The 12,964-nt window shown below is 42.3% G+C and overlaps 1 protein-coding gene across 4 annotated transcripts in view; it reads left to right on the top strand.

The window, feature by feature from the left end:
* The window catches only part of TEX30 (testis expressed 30), a 231,270-nt gene that overhangs the window by 164,996 nt on the left and 53,310 nt on the right, over positions 1-12,964 (top strand). For all 4 annotated transcript variants that reach the window (XM_069205190.1, XM_069205192.1, XM_069205194.1 and 1 more), the window contains one exon: positions 8,850-9,058. In XM_069205190.1, the coding sequence (XP_069061291.1) occupies positions 8,850-9,058 (209 nt within the window). The remainder of the gene's footprint in view (positions 1-8,849; positions 9,059-12,964) is intronic.

The raw sequence follows: 12,964 nt of genomic DNA, 5'->3' as shown, positions 1-12,964 counted from the left end.
GTCATAGAAGGAGTAGTGGGGAAAATTCCATTGGCTACCAGCTGTTCTCCCATAAAGACGCAGTGTTTCCGAAGCTCTTGACCTCCATCTGACTGCTGTTCCGATTTAAGCAGTGCATTCATAATCAGTGGACCCCTCGAGCATATAGGTATTCATCCCTCCAAGTTTGTCAGGTCCCTGCATGATGTACTGCTCCAGTCCTGTTTTTTTAATTTGAATTCTAGTCTTGTTTATTCCATTTAAAACAGGCCTGCAAGTCCCAGAAATCAAAGTACAAAACATGGGGCAACACATCACTGGGGAAACTTGGCAGTCATGAGTATTGAAGCTTGTACAAGTGGAGGCTGAGTTTTTGGAGTTTGAGAGAATGAGTTGTGTGTCATCTGCATAGGAGATTCTGTTGAAGCCTTGTTTCCTGATGGTGCTTGTGTGAGGGGCCATGTGCGGTAAGATCAGTAAGGGCTAGTAGGATAGACTGAAAATCTGACTGAAAGAAAGGAATGGAACCAGTTAAAAGCTTCCAGGCAGTTGCCTTTATCATGGAGGCCCCTATGAAGGATGCCATGGAAACCTGTGGCGTTAGCCACCGAAAGATCTAGAAGGATCAGAGCTGTTGAGATTCCCTGATCCTATATGTGGCAGATATCATTGGTAGCAGCGATCAGAGCTGGCTGAGTTCTATGGGTCGCTCTGAAGCTGGATTGGCATGGGCTCAGGAGTTAGTTAACTTCGAAATAGGATGATAATTGGGCGTTGCATGCATTTATGAGGAATTAAGCTTGGAGAGGGGGAGGAGAGCTATCCGTCTGTAATTTAAGAGAATCTGAGGGTTGGAATTAGGCTTTTTAAGTTTCAGGTTAACCTTAGATGCTCCCATGCACAGGAAATCTCTGCATGTAAAGGAGACACATTGCATAGAGAGGTGAGTGCAGGGCCCACAGTGCCAGAACTGAGAGAGAAAATAAAGTGAAGGCATGGATCATTCGGCTGGAGAGTAATAGTTTGATTTGTACCTCTGTGGTGAAGAGAGTAAAACTGGAAAGAAAACTACCCGATGAGGAACATGAATGGGTGTCTTAATAAAGGTAGTTGGTTGAGAGCGGGATGTGGTGCAAACGTGGCGTAGATATTGTGAATCTTACTTACGAAAAATTCAGAAAATTTGAAGCGGAAATCCTGAGCTGGGGTGATCGGAGCCATACAGGCTGTGGACTGTGAAAACACTTTATTGATGGCAAACATCCACCAAGAGGAGTTAGAACTATGTTCAGTGTGATCCACAAAGTTGGTACCGAGGGCAAGCCCAAATTACAAGTGATAGTTGTTTAAGGACACCTCTATAGGTTGCGATGTGTGTTCCTGTACTATTCACCAGCTCTATGGTACTCGACGATCATCAGAATACCAGCTTGCAGAAGGAGATTTGCAAGAAGCAGAAAAGGTTTTAGGTGGGGCAATGGAATCAAGGGAGTGGCTTTTCCATGTATTTAGTAAATTAGCCGATATGGAGATGTTGGATAAAAGGGCTAGCGAGGAGGTGGTAAGAGCTTTGCTGAGTTTGAGAGAAAATATACGTTTCTACGATCTGGAGGTGGCAGTTTGTTTGCGCACGTCAAACTGGGAGAAGGACAGTGAAAATGGAATTTAAAGGTGAATAGAAAGTGATCCGAGCAGGTCACTAGATGATTGAGCAGAAGAGGAAGGTTATTGATGTTAGTAAAGATGAGGTTGAGCGTATGTCCCACTGAGAGGTTGAAGCCAGAAACAAATTGCGAAAGACCCTGACTGGCCAAGTCATCAAGAAGAATGCTGGAGTCAAGGTTGTGGGAATGTCTAAATGGAAATCACCCAGGACAATTGGGTTGTGATATGGAGGATGAGAAGTTCTAGCAGGACCGCAAGTTTGGAGCCAAAGCCTTCCTCAAGCCACAGGGGCTATAAATGAGGATGCAGAAGAGGGAAGGAACGTCTTAAACACTAACCAATCGCCTGCACTGAATTGAGGCTGGAAACAGTGAGATTGTCTCTCTAAATGACAGCAACTCCACCTCTGGGTTTGTGGTTTCTGTTTTGTCTAGCGATTTTGTATCCAGAGGGTATCTCAGTGGCAGTATCCAGATTTACAGTTATTGAGCCAAGTTTCAGTAGTGACAAGTAAGCCCAGAGACTGTGGGCTTGATTAACAAAGGAGCTCTGCACTGCAGTTACTCATTGTGGAGGTCCCGCCACGAGTACAGGCCCCTGCCACAAGTGCGTAGGCCATTTGTGAATCAGGCCCTTAGAGTGTAAAGTCCCTCAATTCTATTGATATTTGAGAAAAGGGCTGACATTGATATAGAGGCATGATGGGCCTGTGGGTGTGATGTTTTCTGGGAATGGTGGTTGGCCTAGGCCCGACAAAGGTGGGATGGGGCCAGGAGGTCAGGCAGAAGGAAAGTTTGGATTTGAAGCAGCTGAAGGCCCCACTTTTCTTTGGGGTGGGTGGAGTATGGTGCAGTTGAGCGAGGAGAGGAGAGCTCCTAGATTATGCAGAAGGGCGAAGAGTAAGCAAGTCGGTGGTCCTTTGGTGTGCCTGTTGCATGTCTGCACTTCGGCCTCCATTTTAAGGTCCCCATACGGAGGGGAGTGCATTGCTCCACAGAGGATGAAACAGAGAAGTAGTCACTTCTAGACCGTTCTGCCGTTCCTTGGTAGAAAACGGGCATGAGAAAGATTAAAACTGGAAAAATAAGAGATAAAATAATTGAGAAAGCCAGCAATAAAACAAGCCCTGTCAACTTCACTAGGAAATACAAGGAAACAAGCAGACAGCAAATAAAAGCCAAATTAGGACACAGGAGATTCCAAAGGGCCAGGCCAGATTGGAGGACTGAGGCTCCGACCTGAGAAGGAAATGAAAGCTGGTAAGTGTGGTAAAAGGTAATTCAAAGCGGATCAATGATGTCTGGGTAATTAGAGTCCATGCTGCGGCCACCATTTTATGGTTCGAAGATGACTGGGAGGTGGTGCTCTAAAGAGCAGAAATTTGGGGGGGGAGCAGTCTCCATGGTCCGGGTTGACCAGTAGGGCAGTGTTGCTGGTAGGGAACAGCCCAAAGAAAGATTAAAACTGGCAAAATAAGAGCTAAAATTACAATGAGGAAATAAACACTTAAACAAGGCTGGGCAATGTTAGAAGGACATACAAGGAAAAAAATTGTCAGCAAATAAAAATCAGTAAGGACACAGGAGGTCTAAAAGGGGTAGGCAATTCCTGGTCAGAGGACCGAGGCTCTGATATTACAAGGAAGTGAACACAGCTAAGTGTGGTAAATGGTTATTCAGAGTGGATCAGTGAGGGCCAGGCCCCTATTGTCTATAACTTGTTGCACAATAATACCCAGTCTGCTGCTATTTAGGGTAGACCACCAAGGCCTTGCCTTGTAGGACTCTTCAAGTGCTCCCCTGGCAGTAAAATGTCATTGCAACCTCCTCTTTGGTCAGATGCTTCAGTATGATGCCACATACTTTCTACTTGTTCACTAGGAGGCTAGAGCTCTGAACCCTAAAAGGAATCTGCTGACCCCTTCAAACTCCCCCCCCCCCCGACTTCCCTTTGAGGCATCCCATGAATGTTTTCACCACTGATTATCAATCAACACTTTTAATCTTTTTATCACCTGTCATATTAGCTCTGTTCCTCAGTGTCCTCATTGCTTTGTATTGGACTCCTTTTTTAGAGTCTAGTATGTTTCTCGCTTGCAAGACTGTTGTTAACTAAAAAGGGCTTGGAGCCTGCTTGTTGTTTGCCGCTTGTTGTCTTGCATCGCACTCTTTTTTTTAAAGCCTTGTAATTTGTCACTGCAGGCCCAGCATAATTTCCATTCCGGTCTGTAGAGCAGGGGCAAGCACTGATTGATCCAATTTAAAAAGTATCCATCCTATGCTCCCGACGTGATGGCTGTACTGTTTTGTTCTTTTGGACTTTTAGTCTAATGACAACATAAGGTGTGTGACTGGCAAAAACATGCCCTACAGGACAAACAAAGTAGCAAAGTTTTATTTTCTGTAGTTAACTCTTTTTTTTTTTCTTCTATTTTGCCAAGTCTTCTTTTCTTACTTTGCACTCGTAGTTTGTTTTCTTTTGAGTGGGCACTGTTCTCAAAAGATGACGATTATCTTGTTCTAAATATTGCAAAGCTACATTGTACCTTTCTTATGCGTAATTTCAGAAATCATACTTTAAAACATAATCATGCAGTACACCGCTCTCCACCCCAATTCAATCTGCTCCACTCCAGTCCAAGCCAATCCACCCCACCTCACCCCACATCAATCCACCCCACGCAATCCAGTTGACCCCAGACCAATCCTGTCCAATTCAGTCCTCCCCACTCCAGCCTAATCAAGTCCATCCAGTCAACCCCACTCTAGCCCCATCCAATCCACCCCACCCCAGTTCAGTTCAGTCCACTTTAGTCCAGTCCTCCCCAGTCTAGTTCAAGCCACCCCACACCAGTCCAATAAATCCAATCCACACCACTCCAGTTCAGTCTGATCCACCACACTTCAATCTCATCCACCCCACTCCAGTCTCATCCACCCCACTCCAGTCTCATCCACCCCACTCCACTCCTCTCCATTGCACCATACTACAAACCACACCATTCCAATCCAATCCACCCCAATCTAATCCAACCCACCCCACCCCAATCCAGTCCACCCTACCCCGCCCTTGTTCTATCACTCCAATTCAATCCTCCCACCCCAATCCAATCTAATCTACCCAGTCCAGTCCACCTCACACCATCCCTATCCACCCCATCCAGTCCACCCACTCCAATCCACCCTGCTCTATCCCAATCCAATCCACCCTACTCTACTCTAATCCAGGTCATTGTACTGCCTTAACCGACTCCAAACCACTCCATTCCATTCCACCCTACTCCACGACACTGCACTCTACGACACTTTGCCACTGAAAGCTACTCCCCTCTGCTCAACTCAACAACACTCTACTCCCCCTACTCCACTCTATGACACTCTACTCCAAGAAATCCACTCTGTCACTCCACACCACTAACTTTTAGCCATGCTGAAGAGCAGCCACACTGGTGTACAACATGGCAAAAACACATTGCCAAGCCAATAGCTCTCGTATAGGCGAGACCTATTGGCTTTGCCAATGCCCTCAACAACATGGCAGTTAGAGACTTTCTAAGCCACACAGCTCACCTTAGAATGTGTGATTGGTTTGTAGCCTATAGGACCCTGCTAGAGATTTTAATAAAAATAAAATCCATTTAAATAACTGATATGAGTGAACTGTAGGCCTCACTAAATGCTGCATTTGAAACATGCATTTTCCTTTCTAAGCTCTGCATGACCTGCACTTGCTTGACTTGTTTGATATGATAAAGTTAATACATTTCAAACTGCTACAACTCAGCTGAAATATTTCTTTAGTGGCCTTTTCATGACTTCTCATGATGCAGACTAACTGTGCTAACAAATAAAGTTATATTTTTTTGTTGATTAATAACTGCGTGACCTGCATTGGAATCCCAATTCACTAAACTAATCTTAAAATTTGCTTCTTTATGAATAGGCTTCTAATATAGTAATGTGCGAGAAAGGAGATGACTTAAAGTGAACATACATAAAACTTACATGGCTGTCCTTTCTCTCAGAAACTCGGGCCTATGAGAAGATTTTGAATTGTAGCAGAGTAGTTAAAACTTCTAAAAAGTGTATCTTGTATTTTTAATTATCTTTGTTTAAATTTACCATCTCAACGGAAACTGTTGCTGTCTCACAATGTTCTCACTTTTCTATTGGCTGATCTAATACTTTATCTGAAGAACTGTTAAACTTTTGTATCAGTAAATTTTGTATTAAAGTGTCCCAGGGAAGGAATATTGAGAATCTTAAAGATTAGAGCTTTGAGGAGCCTCAGACCATTCTTTATCACCCTCTTGCTGCAGATGCTGACACTTTTCTCTCTTTAAAGCTTCTGATAGCTTTAGTGGCCAGACGCTCGGACATTTGTTCCTTTTAGCTATTTTAGATTTTATTACTTGACGCTGTCTGACTTAGATGATTCTATATTGCTGAGTCTTAAATTCACTTTTGCAAGAAAACTCTTTAGGGGATACTTGATTTCAAGCCATTTCCTGACTTCAGAAATATATAATAGGGATCAGATTTATGGGACATGCTTTATGCAGTGCACTGTAATTTACCCTTGATTAACAAAGACACAGAAAACAATCTGAGAACTAATGATTAATAAAACTTTTAAACTTAACTACAACTCTCATTATTGATTTCTGAGAATTAAACTGAATTAATTAAAATTTGTATTAATGTTTGAAATGCAGTTTCTTATTTCCCCGCTAGTTCCCAAGATCCTAATGTTGTCTGTAAGCAGTGGAGATTTTATAAATTTTAGAATACTCTGCACTGCGCCAGCTCCATGTATACTGTATCGCAAGCTCTCAAGAACTCCCAGGTGTCATTGCTCTTTCCCCTTGTATTCTAGCTGTCATACTTTGCCTTCCATTTCAGTTCACTAGCATAGAGAGAAGTAGAGGAAGAAGCGGGCCTAATGCAAATGCCGCCACTCAGGGCCTAACGCAAATGATGCCACACTGTACTTCATATTTTATTATTAGTGGTAGCACTATTGGTCATTTAGAGTCCCTGCATCTTGCTTATCTGAGTTAAAGCCCATCATGAAAATCAGTGATACCTATGTGATTTAAGAGAAGCTCGGCAGCTGCATAAATAGACAGTAAACAAGGCGGCCTCAGATAGAACTCAGCCAGGGCTCATACTTTCTGGCTTTAGCTCCGGTTGCGGACACAGCATTTATACTTTGTGGTTCCTCAGAACCTCTATAATGTATCTGCTTTTATAATAACTGTGTTATTTGCTGCAGCTGAAAGTTATTATTCTTTTCACGTTTTTGTCAGAGTCACATTCCCTAGTTTTAGTTATTGCTTTCTGGAGAACGTTTGACACGCTTGGTGCCGAAGTCCTCCTCAAGGCCTGCAGCGCGGAGGAAGAACATTTTGGTTACGACACTTCGCTATGTATGTCCGAGAGAACTAAAATGGACTCAAACCAGATTCACTTGCGCATGTGAGATTCCTTTACTATCACTGAGCGCATTATCACATCAGGAAAATTGGCAAGGTGTGCAGGAGTGTGAGGGGAGCTTGCCGTTCTGAGTGACCTCTACAGTGCAGGCGCTATCAGTGGCTTTCGAGACCAAACCAGTTGTCATGGATTACCAGATGACCATTTCTTGATAGATAGGGATAAAGTTGCCACAATTCACAAGTGGTGGAAGATGGGAGGTTGTGGAGCACCAATTCACTCCAGTCTGAACACTATTTGCAATATAAATTGGAGGCATGAAACAGTATTCCTCCTCTACCGATCATTAGCCACATGACCCAAAATTGTGCTGACAATGCTACATAATATATGGGTAGAAGACTTAGGAATACCGTTGAGTGGTGGAGACAGAGCTAATATACTGCAAAACACTCCCAAAGTACCATGAAAACTACGTTTAAATTGATGCAATATTAACACTTTCATAAGGTTTACATCACCCCCAAAATAATGATAAACCATATGTTCCCCCAGGCCGAAGCCGGATGCCCTAGGTGTAAGGATCTAGGGGCTGAATTCCTTCACATGGTGTAGAACTGACTGTTTTTTAATCCATATTGGAATGTTATATTACAGTTTATTAAAGGGGCTAGGACAGGACTAACCTGAACACCTCTGCATTATACCTGTTGGCCTTCTTGCCAAGAACTAGGGCCACTAAGGTGACCAGTAGATTCATAGACACTGCGCTAGTACTTGCTACATGCCAGATATCTTTGAGTTGAAAGTGCCCCAGGGGGCCTCATATACTGATATGGTGGCATGAAATCAAGAGGAGGGCGGCTGTCAGGAGAAGGCACTTTAATCTGAGGCAAGGAGAAGTGTTTGAAATACCAGATTGCCAAGGCTTGGGGCGTTACAGTCTTGGCAATGCAAGCACTTGAACACGAAGGCAGGGTGTTTTTCCTTCTGATGATATTTCATGAGTGAAAATCGATATACAACCGAAATCAGTAGACTGAACTGCTCCGGCCCTATTGATTTCCATCCCTTCTCGTACTGAGTATTTCCTGAGTTGGGGTGGTGCCCACCCACATTGTATTAGACGTATTATGTAATCTCAGGCAACGCGTTTCGCAAAAACAGCAGAATTATTTACCTATCTTGGTTTGTTCTATTACTAGAGTATTTAAGTTGTTGTATAGCTTGTACAACCGATCCTGATGTCAAAATAGTACTCGATTGTGGACGAATACCTTTGAATTCTGAAATAAGCATACCCATTCGTAACCTGTGCAATGTGTACACAGACTAATGGTTTGGGAAGCTTCTCCTGGGAACTGCAATCTACTTTGTTACCCTCTATGCATGAATAATGAATAAAAGAGAATGGTTAGTCTGCATGCTCATATATCCATGTGTGACTTATAGGTGCCAATCCTGCCAGTGTAGGCTGTGAATAAGCAATCAAAGAACATCTCTGAACGAGAGGTCTTCTGTAGAGATTTGCTACAGTGTTCCTTGCTCACAGATAACTTACTGCATCTTTTATGAATTAATAAATTGTTTCAACAAAGGAAACATACAGAAATGGCAACAAAATTTGCTGTTTTAAATATCCATGAAAAACATGGTTTTAAAGCCTAATATTCATACCTTACAATGGGTGCATTCTATAATTTATGTTTTCCTCTCGTGGACATGTACGACCATTTTTTTAAACTTTAAAAACATTTGTATGTGTCCTAGGTCGCTCAATGGGATCGCGAGCTGCTGCGGCCATTATGAGCAAGTTATGTGAAGATGATGCTGACTGGAGCTTTGTTCGAGGTCTGATATGCCTGTCATACCCACTCCATCCAGTGAAGGAACAAAGCAAGCTTCGCACTGAAGATTTGCTTCTCATTAAACATCCTACACTGTTCATCTCGGGGTCTGCTGATGAAATGTGTGAGAAGGTGAGTAGGATCCGTAAAACACGTTTAAAACGTGGATTCCATTTCAAAATGCTTAGAACACATCCAGTACAGGTGAACAAGCCAACAAATACATAGAAGGAGCAGAGCCTCGCGTCTGGTTTGGCTCTAAGAGCCAGAAGACATGCTAGGCCATCAAAGTAAATGATGCAGCAAGCCTCAAGTAAAACTGTGATGAAGACTTTCCAGTTAAAAAATATTTTGCTTCTGACATGCTTTTGTTTCACAGTATTGCATTAGATTATATTAGTGTACGTCACAATGTTGAGATGTGTAAAAAATAATAGTTTTTAAACATGTGCTATTCCACACCACATATGTGCTGATGACACTGCCTTGAGTGAACCAAAAAGTGTTAACGTGTCGTGCACACACTCTGTATAGATTGTAAAAGCAACCACAAGCCCTTGGGATAGTGCATACAAGTCTACAATGCATTTAATACAAAAATAGCCAGCGAGCATTCAAAATAAGAAAGGTGATTGCACTTCGAGAAAAATGAAACTTAGAGATAGGTACTAATGAGCTGGTGCCAGGCTTTTCTTGTAGGAAGAATGAGAGAGACTTTGACAAAACAGATTCATGCATCACTAGCAAGTGCTGCATCTTGGACTAAATCCAGGTCTTCAGTGATGAATATGGGACTAGCACCTCAGCGCTGAAAAACACTTTTTTAGGTCTTTCCTTAGACATCACATGCGCAGTGGTTTGTGAGATCTTTTGCTAACATAAACTTAATGGGGTTTTATAGCCAGCACATTACTTACCTTTGGTTTGCTTCGTCCTCAGTGTCATTTATTTGCTTCTCATTGATCGGCACATGCTGTTTTCACTTTCTCTTCTTGTGGTTGTCCCTTTGATGGAACAAGGAGCAAGTGCTGTTTAATTGCTTCATTAGAATCCTTCTGCTGCTTGGACTTGGGTTCAGGTACTTTTTTTTGTTCATGCTTCCCCCGTCATTGTTGCATCCTCATCATCATTGCTTGGCCATTGTTGCTAGCACTCCCATCATTGTTGGTTGCCCCTCCTGTTGTCGTTGCATGCCCTCCCATTGTTATTTGCACCTTTTCCCCCGCCCATTCTTGTTGTTTACCTTACCCCCTTGCGTCGTTGCTTGCTGCCCCATCTACTACAGGTAAAGTCACTCTACAAACATATACACTTAGATTAGCAGCCTCTCACTTATTAAAAAAAAATATGTCTGAGTGAAAAAGTGTATGACATCTCTTCCCAGTAGCATCCATAGACTCTGACGACCCATCTTTGATATTTTGCAGGGAAGTCCCGATTGTTTGGCAAAAATATAAATAAATGTTCTGTCACCATTAGAAAAATAACACTGGTTTGTCCAGACTAGTAGAAACAACATAGCAGGCAGTAGGGTCAGGAACCAACATTGTGAAAGTCTGGGTTCCAAAAAGTCCAGGAAGAAAGACTTGCTGGCACGCACTTGTTTTTATTAAATACATCTTTTATTGCAAATCATCTCTGCCAAAGGCACATCTCCATTTCATATGAGCAAGCCTATCTCTCTTCTATCTTTCATTCCCCTTCCTCATATTTCCAAGAAAGAGCAACGGCTACATAGGCTGGACTTGCTGTCACCTGCTCCACATGGTGATTACTTTGGGATTTGTTCATAAGTAAGGAATCAGTGGGAAGCATCCATTAGAAGAAAAGGTTACTTTCTGTTGGTAACAATATTTCTGGTGGATTCACTATCCCCCCCGGAGAGCCTTTACCACCATCCTTTCTCATCTGCTGTGTTAGCCTCCTTCATAATAAGGTTCTGGGGTATGCAAACAATAATGCTTTTTGTTTATTTTTTGCTGTTGGTAATACCCTTCAGTTCCTCTCTGTATGTCTCAGTTGGGTGACAAATAAATGCAAGCAACTGTCAGCATATATCTGCCATTATCATCAGTTTCTAGCTGGGTGGTGTCATGTGGCTCCACCTAGCATGTTACAGTATTTCTGCTTGAAGCAAAGTTTTACAGATCCAGGTTAGTACCTGGGGTCATTCGTAAGGTTAGGAAACTGTAAAAAGATATAGAATCCACCAGAAATATCATTACCGAAGAGAAAAAACCTTTTCTTTGAATAGTCAGTGTTAGCAACACTCTTAGCTTGCTGAATCCGTGTACCCTTCCCGGAGAGTGATGATGGTATACTCCCTGCACAATGATATCCCTGCAGGAAAATAATTGGTGAAACCCAATGAAGAGGTGCAAATGTTTCTCCTCGAGGTAAACAAGCCCCCGGGTGAGTCCCTGGGAATGAGCCAGAGGTAACAGACTCTAGTAGCCTTGCCTTTACTAGTGGTGAAGCAATGATGATGACGATGCTGACAGGCTTACAAAAGTCCACATAGGTGATTGAGACTGAGAGGGCCTCCAGGAAGGGTGCTATGGCGGATATAGAGGAACACGTTGCAAAATATAATCTGAGGTATGTCAGTTGGATTGATCAGCCCACAAACTGGAATCTGTGATTCAGGAGTTTGAGTCCCAGAGAGTTGCGACTGCTTTGATGACAATGTTCTTGCTTTGATTTCACAGCTTTAATTGAAGATACTTGGAAAACGCTTGAACAGGCACCCGTGTACAAAACCTAGATGTAAGAAGTTCCCTGACAGTGAGGGGGGCATTAAGTTGGCAAATAAATCAGAAAGGTTTAGGTACTGGAGGCAAACCATGCATATTGTGTCAGGGTGCTTAAGGCGAGAAGACTTCTCACAAAATCTTCTGGGGATAAAGTGTCTCTGTTAGTGGAGCTGGCAAGTCCTGAACAATGTGAGAGAGTATCGAGTGGCAGTGAGGACAAAAAAATAGTGGTAGACATCTTTTCAGATCTCAGTGCACTGTGCAACTGAATAGGTAGAATATGTAAGTCATTAAGAAATTTAAGCCAGTGGTCTTGATACCTTGTTGTCATATGTAAGAATTGAATTGTGAAGTGGGACAGTAGGAGGACATATCTAGGGACATATCTAAGTGCTCCTGCTCGTTAGTGAATTTACCAGCAGTGGGCAGTAGAGAGGAAGCTACTGCTAAACCTGTAATGTCTTTAAGTGATCTGCTTAAAGTCAATTTTCACCACAGGCTAGAGGTTGATGGTATGTTTTTAATATCTGAGGTTTGGTTTCCATTTTGGTGCATATAAAATTCCGATTTTTATGAAAATCGTTCCTGAGCTCGAGGAGGTTCCTCTCGCTCCCTATGTGTAATTTGTGTTCTGGACTTAATCCTTGATTCCCCAGTACTTCCACAAATTTACATCCTATGGTGTTGCATAGTATCAGATTTAGTATGTATTCAGTGTTGCTTGCCCAACTTCTGTAAAGTCAGTCATTTATGCTTTTGTTTCCTTCTGGGATGTTAGTGATGCTGTATCAAGATTCCTCAAATTGAGAAAATACTTAAATATAACAACTGCAGCAAATGTTGCCATCTTTATCTTATCCGACTTCCACCTTGCACAAGCATAGTTTTAGGGCATTCTCCTATTCAACTGCCCATACATGTAAGGTACTATTAGGACCATGTACATCTGCCCTCCCCCAAGGCGAATTTCTGTATCTCTTTGATCCTCAGTATAGACATGGTTGCTGTTGTGGTCAATTTATGCCCCATACAATATGCTCAAACACACAATGGAGTACCATTTCAGCTGAATAACTAGGGGAATTCGAAATGGTAGGACAGTTGGTATTGTCATTTGATTTTAATTTTCATTGAATTTTGACTATCTTTTGCACACTTTTTTTTCTCCCAAAAAACTATATCCCTACAGGGAGATTCTTGGATATATTTAAAAATGTAAGTGTGAACTTGTATTACGTTTGTAGCTCAATCTTTATTACAAGTTAGAGATTCAAATCTTATTATT

The sequence above is a fragment of the Pleurodeles waltl genome, chromosome 8, assembly GCF_031143425.1.
Source record: "Pleurodeles waltl isolate 20211129_DDA chromosome 8, aPleWal1.hap1.20221129, whole genome shotgun sequence".
Classification (NCBI taxonomy): Eukaryota; Metazoa; Chordata; class Amphibia; order Caudata; family Salamandridae; genus Pleurodeles; species Pleurodeles waltl.
Note: the sequence above shows the minus strand (reverse complement) of the source record. Positions and strands in the feature narration are given on the sequence as shown.